This window comes from Neolamprologus brichardi, chromosome 20, assembly GCF_056152115.1.
Source record: "Neolamprologus brichardi isolate AB-2024 chromosome 20, ASM5615211v1, whole genome shotgun sequence".
In the NCBI taxonomy this organism is placed as follows: domain Eukaryota; kingdom Metazoa; phylum Chordata; class Actinopteri; order Cichliformes; family Cichlidae; genus Neolamprologus; species Neolamprologus brichardi.
The window spans coordinates 5,372,847-5,386,277 of record NC_142123.1 but is presented as its reverse complement, the minus strand read 5'-3'; the positions used below and the strand labels follow the sequence as shown (position 1 = coordinate 5,386,277).

The following is a 13,431-nucleotide window of genomic DNA, read 5'->3' as shown; positions in this document are numbered from 1 at the left end:
AGCAGTTTGTTAAAACATCACAACTGACACACTCGTGCGGTCTATTGGACATGTGTCAGCACTTCAGGTGGGGCTTTTAAAGCGAGGCGTACTTCAATTCTCTGCAGTCACTGATACCCCCACCACTCAGCCTCCATCCAAACACCCAGTGCACTTAACACACGATTCTTACACAATGTGTGTGTGTATATATATATACTGACATAATGTATCTCAGAGCTGAAATCCAGCCCTGGCCCAACATTTAATTAGGTTTCTTCAGACTTAATAAGACATATGTCAGAGTTAGTGTTGTGTGACAAGCCTTGATGTGAGATATTATATGGCGCTGCTCTGTAGATAATGCATATTATGTATGTAGCTGGTGGTTAACAAGTCTGCTCTAAAGCCTTCTTTTCTAATGTTATGTGACATAAGTATATAGAAATCATTACAATTCACTTATTTGGAGTAATCGGCCCTTTTTTCTTCAGTTGATTCTGCGCCTTGGAAATCTTTTAGCTCAGCCTACACAGCAATTAATTTTTTTCCCATCATAAAATGAGAGAGAAGCAGAATTCAGCCTTATTATACGGGTGCCTTGGGGAGGCGAGGGATTAAGATGGTTCTAATGAGGTGACGGCTGTAATAAGAGTGTCTTCAGCAGGCCTCCAATGCACCACCTCTAAAACATGACTCCTTATCAGCAAGGTTTAGGAGCGATAAGAGCCCCCACCCCCCCACCCCCCCCAAAAAAACCTCTTTCCCACTCGCCTCCTTTTCTGTCTCCCTTCACTTCTCCTCCTCTGCCTCCTTCCATCCACTGTAAATGAGTCTGATCCCTTTCAGATGTGATTCAATTAATTTCTCTTAGATTTAATTACAAGCGAAAGAGTCCAAGTTATCCCTCTCCCCTCGATAGGGGGTCCACGCTTCCTAACAAGCTTCCTCTGGTGAGTCAGGAGAGTCTTAATTACAGTTTTTACTTTTCTTTTATCCCACTTTTTCCCTTGTCTGCTCCTTCTACTCCCTCTGGTCTTGCCAGTTTATCCTCACGCATGTTTGTATTTTGTGTGCAGGACTAGACTAAGAATGGTTAGCAGTTATCTACTTAACACCTTCCAAAACATTTTCATGGTTAGATAATCGAGTCTCGCCGCAGGCTACGTACATCTGTGCGCAGTTCTTCCAAAGAATGACATTTCCTTTTCAGGTAGCTTTATTTGAATAGTTTTGAAGGGCAGTGTAAAAATTTATGGACTTCTGTGTAACAAATGTCTTTTGTTTTGTTTTTCCCCCTCCTGCCTTGTAAATCATTATTTGATTCCTTCTGAAGACTCACTTTTTTCCTTTTTTCTTTTTTTAACATGCATAACCCACTGAAAACATTCAGGTGCAAGCAGGCAGGGCTTGCAGGTTCTTCCTCATTTCCATGTTTGTTGTTCAGTTAGTAGTTTTATCATTCCAGGCCTTTATCAAAACTCCCTATTTTACAGCTGCCTCAGTCAAAGTCCAGCTTGTTCCTTAAAAAATTGCTGCAGAGACAGATTTTCAGCAGCAATTTGCCATTCAAATACGTTTCCATTATACCCTTTAACATTTCATGCTGCACCAATGCCCGTGTGTGGCTACACACGCCTTTGATAAAAGACAAAAAGGACAAAACAAACTGCTAAGCTTTGGTCTGCCTTCATGAATGTGGCTATTGTTCAAGATAGTCATTATCCAAAACACAACACACTGGCCTAATCTTTTCTAGATAGTATGGAAAATTATGTAAAAACAGCATGATTCACACTCACTGGACTTTCTGACGCCATAAAGGTGGATACAGTGAGATTGTTTGTCCTTTTTTGTCATCGCCGGCAGTAGGCAGTTGTGAGGTTGTTATAGCGACGGATGACCTGACTATACACAAACATGTGGCTTTTAGCATTTGCATCTACCATGTTTGTTTACCAGCCGGCCTTTTTTTTTTTTTTTCTTTAAAGAACCTTTTTTATTAACTCATATCGTTGAAATCAATCATAGAGGAGCTGTTGAAAGTCCTACAGAAAGCTCAATTGTGCTGAAACCCTGAACAGTGCTCGTGTGTGTGTGTTTTTGACAGTTGTGCGTGTTTCACTTGTATTTTTCCTACAGGCCTCGTCCTCAACGAGCCGCATTCTGGACAGCCAAACAGTAGGAGAGCTGAAGGCTGAGATCATCTCTTTGAAGGGCTTACTGCTCAGCAGGTAACAAAGTTATCCCGACCCCTGTCACATGAAACAGGCCAGGTGTGTGTGTGTGTGTGTGTGCATTGAAAGGCTTAGGACTTAGGGTTTTTTTGCACGTTTGAGTTCCTTAATGCAGTCCATTTGAACTGTGTGACAGTGTAAAACTGGGACAAAGCACCATCAGCATGATATGCAATTTGATTCATGAAACAACTCATTTGTTAGCATGTGGTAGCTCTTATTCAGATGTGATTTTTGACAGCACTAGGGGTGGGTTTTTATAATCGATTTATCGATTAAAATCGATTCTGGCTCGGATAACGTGATATCGATTCATTAAAATCCTGAATCGATTTTTTAATATAAATTTATTTTGCCTGAAATGCCAGAATCTCAGGTGAAACCTCACAAAATTTCAACAACCACCAAACAGCTAAAACAATGAATGAGAGCAGGAACACGGATTCTGCACATAAATGTAAACACACAGCTCGGACCCGCCGACAGATCAGAATCAGTGAGATGTCGCCTTTCTCACCCGACGGCACGGACACGGTCGGGGCTGAAAGCCGACAGCTCGCTGATTCTGATGTTTCGGCGGATCCGCGCTTTGTGTTTACGCCCTTTTTGCGCTGATTCTAAAGTTGTTTGTTTTATCTCTCTTCAAACAATATTGACCGAACCAGCAGCAAAAGAAGATCCCAACTACGCTTCACATAAACATCGTCATGGATTCCCTCTGACTTTTGCTGTTTTGCTTCCAACATGATAAAATCACACGTCATGCACAGCTCTCTCTCTCTCTCTCTCTGTACTTCAAGAACAGTTTCCTGTCTAAAAATCTGTTTTCTGCATTATTCGCTTGCTTGTCTACCGTTGTTTACAGCGCTGTCGGCCACTGTTTTTTTTCCTTTTACTTACTTCCGAAAAGAGAACCTAATTTCTGCTGTTCAACAGGCTTCTGAACAAATTGAAACTTTTTAAAATTATGCAAAATGCAAAACGCTTAGCCGTGTCTCTACTAAAACCGCTGTAACTTCAGAGGTAATGTTCATATGTTGATTAATGGTTTTCTTTCGTTTTTGATGTACTGCAGAATATTTTCCCAGGCCAGGAAAATCACCTTCATGTTTTTCTGTGTTTTATCTTCAGCTACTTTGACACAAAGGCATCTGCTGTGACGCTCACACCTTTGATAAAGTCTTGCGAGTTTCAGCTTCCTTTTTATAGATACAAAAATATGTAAATGTACTGATCTGAATTATAATATTTCTGACTGTCTGAGGCAAAATTTCCCAGATACAAATCGAATTGAATCAAATCGTGGATCGAATCGTTCCGGGACCTTGTGAATCGGAATCGAATCGATTCTAGAAATCAGTGACGATACCCAGCATTAGACAGCACGTCTTTTACACCACACATGAAATCAAATTTAAACTGCCTATCCAACACCTTAAGTTTACACCTGAAACTTGTTTTGGTTTGTGTAGGGTTAATAGAAGCTACTGACACATTATAATATATATTTTTAAATGTGTATTTCTAATGCAACACCTAGCAGCAATTGTATCATATTTGCATATGTTGTAAATTAACTTTGAGCCTGACAGTTAATTGGTGACTATTAAACATACCTTGACAAATTTACATTCAGTGAACAGTGATCTGTTGTCATCACATCACTAAAGCCTGTTTGCTGAGTAAGGCTGTGAGATATGGTTGTTAATGTTAGTGGACCGAAACTCAAAGTCCATATTTTGTCCCTGGAGGTCTGAGTTTACACTCTCAGAAAGCGTGCAACTATAAAGCTCTTTTGCGATCATTGCACACTCATCAAAAGCTCTTACCAAAACTAAAATTTAAAAAAAAAACTGCCTGGTCTAAATTTAGCTGATATCTACTACAAGTTTGTCACGTTGAGCAGCAGTTGACTGCTCCCAAATGCTGCTGCACATGGGATACATGCCAGATCTGTGTTTCTATGCCAGAACAACGCGCCAGGCGTGCTCCCCCAGACACTTCATGACCTTGTATTAGACCCCTGACAGACTGACCCTAGGGGATGATTTCACAGTTCAGTGACAGAAAAACTGGAGAGCCTGCTTCAAGGTGGCGTTCTAACCTGATGAGCTTGTGCAGTATTTTTTTTGTTTGTTTCTTTTCTTTAAGACAAAAAATTGGAACTCACACCTTTGTTCTAAACTACTTTAGATTACCTGAAGGTTTGTGTACTAATACATAAGAAAACAAGAGAACACATGATAATCACATCAGTCTTTATTATAACATTTTGTGACTTGGGTGGGCCAGTTAACTTACATCAGGCATCAACTGGTGTTAGTAACAAATGTGACCATTAATATACTCCAGTTGATCTGCTGCAGCTTCATAAAAAAAGTCATATTCATCTTTTACAAAATAAATAAGATCGTAAAAACTGAGAAAATCTCCTAATCTAGATGGAACCCGACTTTGTAGGCCAACATTTATACTGATACAGAGCAAAACCATTCTGATAATATCGATACGATGGCTCATATTGCTTTTTTGTGAAAAGAGTTGATGATTATAATGCTTTAGCAAGGTCATTTGAAAACTAGTTGGCTACCAGTACTGAGAGGATGTTGCTTCACTCTGCAGCGCAGTCTTGTCAGCTGTGATGTCACTCTGCTGCATTCAGCACTGACGGCATTATAAACAATAGACTTGGAGCTACTCTGTTGGACAGACTGTGCAATGCTATAAACTTTGAAAATTACTTAACTGCAAAGTCTAGATGTACCTATAGTGTGATGGTTAATAATAAAAAAATGCAAGGCCTTTTCTGTGAGCGTGGTGATAGACGTCCCCTCTTTCTTTTCAGCTTTGTTCCGCAATCTAGTCAGCCACAGCCCAGCTCAGTCAGGCCCATTAGCATGCATGATTATGTATTAGTGTCTATAATGAAGCCTGAAGTAAGAGTGTACATCAGAAAACCTGCGAGGACGAAAATTGCCTCAGTACTGTGTAGTTGAGCTTGTTTTCTTCCCCTCATACATTCTAATCAGTAATAATCCCTTTGTCATTTGCTTTCTTGACTTCATCCTGACTGTCACAATGAGTTTTCTGGCAAAGGATTGAATTACAAAATAAAGGCTCCGTATCACCATCTGTCTCCAAACTTGTTCCTTTCCTGTTCAAATGATCCAAATTGTCTCCAAACTGTTTTTTTTAAGCACCAAGAAGTGCTGAAAGCCATTCAACATTGTCTTTTTGATCTTAAAAGCTGCAGTGGGTGTAATTAAAAAATCTTAGAGCATCTTTACCAGGTGTGATGAACATCTGGCTGTTTCGGGGGGGAGAAAAAAAAACATTTTCTCTGCTGTAATTATGAGAATTACATAGGGTGGTTAGTGTGCGGCTGCATGCTAAAATGCAAAAAAGTGTTGAGACGTGAGCTTGGTTGGAAAGTTATACATGGTTTTGTGGTCATATATGTCCAAATATGGTTGTTTACATCGTGGGAAAGCTCTTTTCACGTCTTTTGATCACAGCGAGCTTTGTGATGAAGTTGCAATCAGGCCTAATTCTGTTCAACGCTGTTGTCTGTCACCCCTTACAGGAAACAGTTCCCCTCCACTCCCTCTGTTCCTAAGATCCCCTCATGGCAGATCCCCCTGAAGCCACCTGCAGCATCTAGCTCACCATCCATTAACCACACCAACAGCAGCAGTGACATCTCCCCTCTCAGCAACGAGTCCACCACCTCGTCCCCCATCAAAAATGGACTCCACAGCCCCCAGGATGCACTGGGAGGGCCCGATGGAGCCCATGGTATCAATGGAGATATTTGCACCGTGGGCCTGGGCACAGTGCTGCCCCTCGACCAGGTTCGCATGGAGGTGCAGGGAGAGGAGGAGAGGAAAGATGAAGATGAAGATGATGTAAGCCATGTAGAAGAAGAAGAAGAAGAAGAGGAGGAGGAGGAGGGTGGTCTAAGCATGCAGACAGAGGACCGGCGAGGTGGGGACGGACAGATTAATGAACAGGTAGACAAACTGAGGCGGCCCGAAGGTGCCAGCAACGAGAGCGAAGTCGATTAGACCAACATAAGAGTACAAAAACACTTCAGAAGACCACCTCTCATCCCTGCTGATAGCTTTGTTTCTCGCTGCTCTCACATACAGGTTTTTCTTTCTTTCTTTCTTTTTTTGTCAGTTTCCACTTGCTTTCGTCACATCATAATGTTGAGCAGAAGGAGGAGTAGGAGTGCAAGTATAAGAAGAGCCAGACCTGTGTGATGACACACAGGTTACCACATTTTACTTTTCTTCAAACTAAATGACTGTATCCCGAGCCGAGCGCTATGTTGTGATGTTTCTTTGAAAGGACAAGTGACAAGCAGCAGTCAAATCAGAATGACTTTTATCAGCCTTTATGCAGTACTAACCATGTGTGACTTACTGCCTTTAATTTCCATGATTTGATCAGATAATCCGCAGCTTTGCCTCGGTGTCCTTGTGATTGTACTAAGACTCAGACCAAAGAGGCAGCGCCGCACACAATATGTCTGCTGTACAGCGCATCTGCGGGTCAGGAATCATAAGGTGGTGCTTGAGTCTCGGTGTTACCGTGAGGTTCCAGCGGAGCATTAGCAGAGTTTGTCTCGCTGTTGATGGGAATAGGAGAGGACAAGCTCTTCCAGGGCCGGAGCTTTTAGCCTCTTTTATGTGTCCTTTCGCATTGGTGTCAGTCTGTCAATAATTTACAAGGCCAGCAGGGTGGCATTTGGGTGAAATAAAACCCCTGAAATTCGAGATTAGAATGTGATGACGGGCTTTGTTCCATGCCGGTGTCAGAGTGCTCATACGCTCAAAGGAGGGGAAGATAAATGTTTTTTTTCCTCTCTCCCTCTCTCTCTCTCCCCCCACTTTCGTTTTTCACTGTGGGCTGAATTGTGCATCTTTGCGAGCCGTGTTTGCGGGAGAAAAACCGAAGGCAGTCTGCTGAGCTGTATCTGTGTCTCCAGCAGGGCAGCTGATTTGGTTTGTGAAGTATGTTAATAATCAAATGATCAACAAATAACAGATGTATTAGTTCATGCAGCTTGAAATGTCAAGGAGGCTAAAAGCGGAAATCTAATACAGAAAGCCCAGTTGCATTGTATTATTTTCTGTGACAAACCCTCCGGTCCAAATTATGTAGGGCCTCCTACAGTGAGTAATCTTTACAGAAAACGGCGCCAATATTTTGTAATTAAGCTGCAGTAAGACAACGAGCGCTGCCACAGATGGAAGTTGCAGAACTCGTATCACTTTTTCTTTCTCAGTGTGGAGGTGGATGGGGGAAGTAAAAGAAAATTGCCCCATGATTGAAAAGGAAAGTAATAAATGAATACTTGACTTATTGAATTACTCACTCCGTCTCTAGCTAACAAGAAGAGTCCATGAGTGAGAAGAAGGGATATCAGCTTGTGCCATTTCCACTTCCAACACATGGCCTTCATTGGAACACAGAAAAGGTAGAGGGGACACTGCACATTTCTGAGATCCTGTCCTGGCCTGCAGATTGTATGTTTAGTGATTTGAATTGACATTAAGCTTAACCTTAACAGGAAACATTGCAGTTAAGGTTGTTTTGTTTTGTTTCCTTTTGTGTGTACGTGTACTCAGTATGCCTCAGAACCACTGTAGTTTCAGTGACGGGTCCTTTCCCTGTAACTTACTGAATAAACACTGTCTTCACTGCAGTTCTAACTGTAATAAATTTGATTTATCTCAACAAGAATCTCCTATATTTATTTTAAAACCAACAGTGCACACAGAACACACTTCGCTGCACTTTAGTATTAAAAAGCAACTGTACAATTATAGATCATACTTATTGCAAAATTGTTATCAAGCTCAAGTTACACAGAACTTGCCCTTTAGGTCTTCAATTTTTGCTGCTTTTAATAGTCTGGGAGATTAAATGGATTAATGTGTTCAGTTGCAGATCAGGTAACAATTATTTTTGTATGTTTTTCTTATATCTCTGATTTTTTCTGTTTGATTTGAAATATTTTGAGACTTTTAGCCACACCAGAATCTCTGTATATCAATTTTTTAGACTTTCTTTTTTTTCCTTTTGGGGTGTGGTTTCCTTTCATAACCAGCTGTAATCTGTTTGTAACTCCAGCACCAGTCAAGCATGTATACTGTAAGTGCATATTCCTCTACTCTAGTTAATTTTCAGAAAGCATGACATAGCAGGGACTTTTTTTCAGCTTTCTCTCCAGAAATGAGTGGACGTGGCTATACATTAAATAGGTGAAGGTTTGTTTATTTCTACAGATGAGTCATTAGTGCCTTTCCTATGGTTTTCAGTATTGTGTGCCCTGGTTTATTACTCAGTTTTCAATTCAGTGAATATGACACTTTTATTTTGCTATCATTTTTTAGTCAAAAACTTTTTTTACTTAGTTACCAAACACACAGCCAATAAATATAAAAAGCAGAAAATCCTTTAACTTATACACATTGTAAAAACAAACAGCAAAGCACTCCAACCATCTATATTGATACTTACCCAATCAAACCGTGCAGAAAAGTTCAGAGCCCAGTTCAGAGGGGTCGATTGATTTCGCCACCACTACTGGCCAAAACCAGTCCTCCATTGTGGGTGGTATGGCATGTCCCCCACCTGGAGGTCAAGGGTTTCAGAATCCCCTTTCTAACGATATAAACTAATATTGCAACCAGTTTGGCAATATATTGATAATAGTAAATTTTGATTATTCATAATGGTCTGGGGGTTGTACAAAAAGTCTAATTTCCTTTTCCGAGACTAGGCTGTATGTGAAAGATGGAAAAACCCACTGTGATGATGCTCATTGGTTTTTAAAGCCCCTTTTTTTGTTTTTGTTTTTTATTATTGCCATCACCATCACAGGTTTTTGTAATCAGAGGTTATAAAAAGAGCACAAACACGACAAAGAAGTCTGCAGCAGTGAAAGTCCATCCACGTGTCAGTCAAAGTGGCCACGCCTGTAACTTTAAAACTTGTTATGAAAAATGACCCCATGTACAGTTGTCATGATGGAGGAAATTTGCTGTAGAGAAAATATTTTTGGATCTGGATGCAAGCAGTTTTATGTCCGCTGTTAAGTTGGGCATTTTAACACATGGCTCGACTCACTTTTGGAGCCAGACTCAAGGAACTGCAGATTTTGGCACTTTTTTCAGTCCTGGAGGTTGCTGCATGATGACCGCAGAGTTTGTTACCACACATTAAGTCTTGAGAGGATTTCAAGAGCAGAGCAAAAACAGGCCACAAAATGCCAGGGATGACCTGAGGTAACACCGGAGGAGGCGAGTTCTGTTATCTAAAACCATAAAGGTTTATTTTAGCAGATCTGCGCGCTCAGCTTTACGCTGTCAGATTAAACCAAGAGGTTTTCCATATGTTGTTATTCCTTGTCAAAACCTGGTGCCTACATTACCTACACTGCAAATCATCAGCAGACACCATAGCTGGCATTAAGAGTGTGTAAGTGGTGGCTAATGTAGACTTGACTTGCTGTGCTATCATCACATTTCATGCTGCTTCCTCTGGAGCTTCAAAGATTTTATAAAACCTTTCCTTCCTTTTGCACATTTGCAGAAGTACTCCTTTACAGACTTTGGTGGAGTTCCCCTTTAATTGAAGGCAATCTGATATTTATCACTTTCACAGCAGAAAAGTATTGGACTCACTGCTTCTACTTGGCGCCATATTTCAAACGGATGAAGCTGGACTGGATTTTACAGCATTTTTTTTATTTTCTTTAGCTGTGTATGAATGTCAGTTGTTGAGTTGAGTTGTTGTGTTTCCTAAAGTCATTTTAGCTTATTGTCATATCTTTCTGTAGTAAACTTTTAGGCAATCTTTGGAAACAATTCAGTGAACCTTCATTTCCTTTAAATGTACAGCTCAGGCTGGTGATGAATATGTGGCCTTCTAAGCGCTGACATCACAGATCAAATCACTGCCACAGTTTATTTTCTAAATGTGTAGTTTTCTATGGATGGGCTGAAAAAAAAAAAGCATTTTTCCACCTACACAAGGCATTCTGCTTATTGCCATACGTTATCGAGTGTATGAATTTAATTTATCATAGTCTAAATGATCAATAGCATTTCACATATTGATGAGGTGTATAAACTTCTCTGAGGCTTGATACCACATCCCTTTGTAATCCATTAACCTCTCCCTGGAGTTCAGGCCAACCTTAGATTTATAGGGACCTACAGTAATAAATCCGCTTGTACATCATTTTGTGTCTTGGGGATTTTGCAGTGCATTCCAGGCAAGAAAGCGCCATCTATCCTACCCTCATATTCTCATCTGCATTTTAACAGCTTCAACAACATCCGAAACAATTTGCATTCCCTTTCAGAAACCTTGTGACTGTTTAAATGTATTCCCTGGTTAGGGATAGCATATTAGCCACTAACCAGAGCCTCTCTGTGTGGTAGAGCTGTGAAGGATTGGTTGTCCAAAGCAACACCTTGGTTTTGACACCATTTGGCTCCCCGGTTGGGAGCCTTAACCTCATCAATCTTGCTGCTAAACGGAGAGCACTCAATAGGATAGTGTATCGACGTGCTCTGAACTCCATTGTTCACTGGAACTGAGCACTCAGCAGGTTAGAGGGCTGAGTGTCTCCTTGGATCAATGCAAGGGCTGTTAGCCCATTGCAGCAGCAGAGGGCTACCGTGGCTCTGTCAGCATCGCACACACGTGCGCACATCATCTCCACTCATTTAAAACTCTTTGACAACCTGAGTGTTGATCCTGGCTCAGTTTTTGTTTTTGCATCACAGTGATTTGGGGTAATTTACATCCTAGCAACACAGATCCAGTTCTTCAAGCATCAAGCTCCACCCAGTTTCCAAACATCTGTCTCCAACGGGAAGCATTCTGTGATTTGCATAGGAAAGGTCACGGACAATTCCCGAAGAGGATGAAAACCTGACAGTTCCTCTTCCCTGTGAGATAGCGCGAACGCTGTATGTATCTGGGAGCAATCTACAGCAGTACGTGATGCGTTATCAGACCTTTGAAAACAAAACCGGTTGACTTATCACCTGGAAATGTTCATTTTCTCCACAGAAATCCATGTTTCTGCTGGTGTTTACGGCATCTGATGTACCCTAATTATTTCAAGATGTTTTCATCAAAGTTCATCAAATTGATCCGTCTGATTGGTCTAGTGCTTTGACCCAGACTGAAGTCCAAATTTGGAATGGGCTCAGACTGCACGTTCAGGCTCTATACCAATTTGTAAGGAGAACATTATTTAGATATCTTCATATATACACACAAAATATAAATGGAGTATATTAGACTTATATTTTCTACCTATCAGAAGGTTGGTGGTTTGATCCCTGGCTCCTTTGATCTGCATGTTGAAGCACTGTTGATCATGCAAATGAACCCTGATGATTTTTTTTTAACTGTTTGCCATCCGCAAGTCAAATACTTGGGTTAGTTATGTATCTCTAAAACTTGGACTTCATAACTTGAAATTTCAAGTGACAGTAGGTCATTTAAAATTTCAAATTATATCAGAATGAAGTGTCAGATTCAAGCTTCTATAAACATTAGATAACATTCTATAATATGGATTGGTCTTAAAACCTGTTCAGTGGATTAACATAAGATTTGGTACATACGTTCATGTTCCCCCTCATTACAAACTGGACTTCAATGATGTTCGGACTTTTCCTGTAAGGTGGCATTGGTTTAAAAATGTCTACTTGTGTAGTAGTTGCTGTTTCAACAAATACATGTGGCAACTTTTCCAGATTCCCATCATCATCATGAACAGCCATTTATTGCCTGTTCATGAGGGATCACATGCTACTGTGCTAAACTAAAAAGGAAACCTGATAAAACTTTACCAGCGTGAGCATGTTAGCATTCACCTCAAAGCTCTGGAGTAAGTTCAGATTCTCTGAGCTGCTGGCTGTACTGTTTGTATTTTATAATATACATTTGCTTATAGGTTAGTGTTTTTTTCTATGAATGATACAATTTCTCAAACGTGCTTCAGCAATAAATGTGAGGAAGCATAGGTCACCTCCAAAAGCTTTCTGTGGCTGCCCCTCTAAAAGCAGCTTACCAGCTCTGAGCGGCCGCTGAACACTGGCTCCTTCCTGGTGAAAATGAGAACATTTGACAAGCCAAGGTCACCAGGGGGCTTTGCCTGTATAAGGCTTCAATCGCAGAGCCCAGCGAACACCGCAAAGTCATAAAGCACTTTGTCATCACTCGCTATATAAACTCTCAACAATCAAGTGGGATCACATTCCCTGCCTCCCACCCTCCCACTTTGTGTGGCCCGTGTCACTTGATTTTCTCCTGGCGCTGTTTCAAATCCAAATGGAGTACGTGGATACTGGAGGGCTGTCATGTATAAGGCTGTGGGGCCTCTTTTGAACCTGAAGGAAAGCTTTAGTCACTTCACTGACAGGTAAAGGAAGGCGCTGGTAAGGAGCAATGAGGGAAAACAGCAGCAAGCTGTTAAAAGAACACGGAGGTGGGTACTGGCTGGCAGTATTTATGAATGGTCCAATAATGAGCCATCGGGAGCGTGGTGGCCATGAGAACATGAGGGGAGACAAGAGGTAGAAAAAACAAATGCCCTTGTCCTGCACTCGTAGAGAGATTGGATTATCCAAGGGAAGGCCTGTCAGCCGGCTGAGGGACCGCGGCTGGAGGCGGCGCAGGGGCAACAGGTGCGACGCTTGCTAGCGTTTGTGCAAATTAGACTAATCACAGGGCCTGACTGTGGAACACCTGAAGCATGCTAGTGACCAGGCAGGGGATAGAGGGGGGAGATGTGGAACGAAAAAGAAAATGAAGGGGGAGAGTTCAGCACTGGCTTACAGTTTTTGCAATCACAATGGGCCTTGCGTTCTGTTAGACAGCTATTTAACTTTATGCAGAATTTCTCTTAGCATTTAAACACTGACTGTGGTTAATCTGTAAAGCTGCAGCGAAAGACCACAGAGTGCTCGTAACAGAGGGACAAAGCCACCGTGACCTTGCTTGTTGGAGCGTAAAGTTTTGAAACCCTCTAGTTAGTGTTTTTTGTTGTTTTTTAAAAAAAAAAATGTGTTTATGACCATGTTTAGACAAAAACCAGGGAGTTATCACTTAAACCTAACGCCGCACATGATCCAGTGTATTAAATCTGACAACAACAAAAAAAGATGCACATAGAAAGAAA

At 41.2% G+C, this 13,431-nt stretch overlaps 1 protein-coding gene across 1 annotated transcript in view; it reads left to right on the top strand.

Moving 5' to 3' along the window:
• pex14 (peroxisomal biogenesis factor 14) overlaps window positions 1-7,955 on the top strand; it is a 45,620-nt gene extending 37,665 nt beyond the window's left edge. Inside the window, exons 8-9 of the mRNA XM_006785520.3 lie at window positions 2,122-2,213; window positions 5,800-7,955. Of these exons, the coding sequence (XP_006785583.2) occupies window positions 2,122-2,213; window positions 5,800-6,280 (573 nt within the window). The 3' untranslated portion in view covers window positions 6,281-7,955. The remainder of the gene's footprint in view (window positions 1-2,121; window positions 2,214-5,799) is intronic.
• The last annotated feature ends 5,476 nt before the right edge of the window (window positions 7,956-13,431 follow it).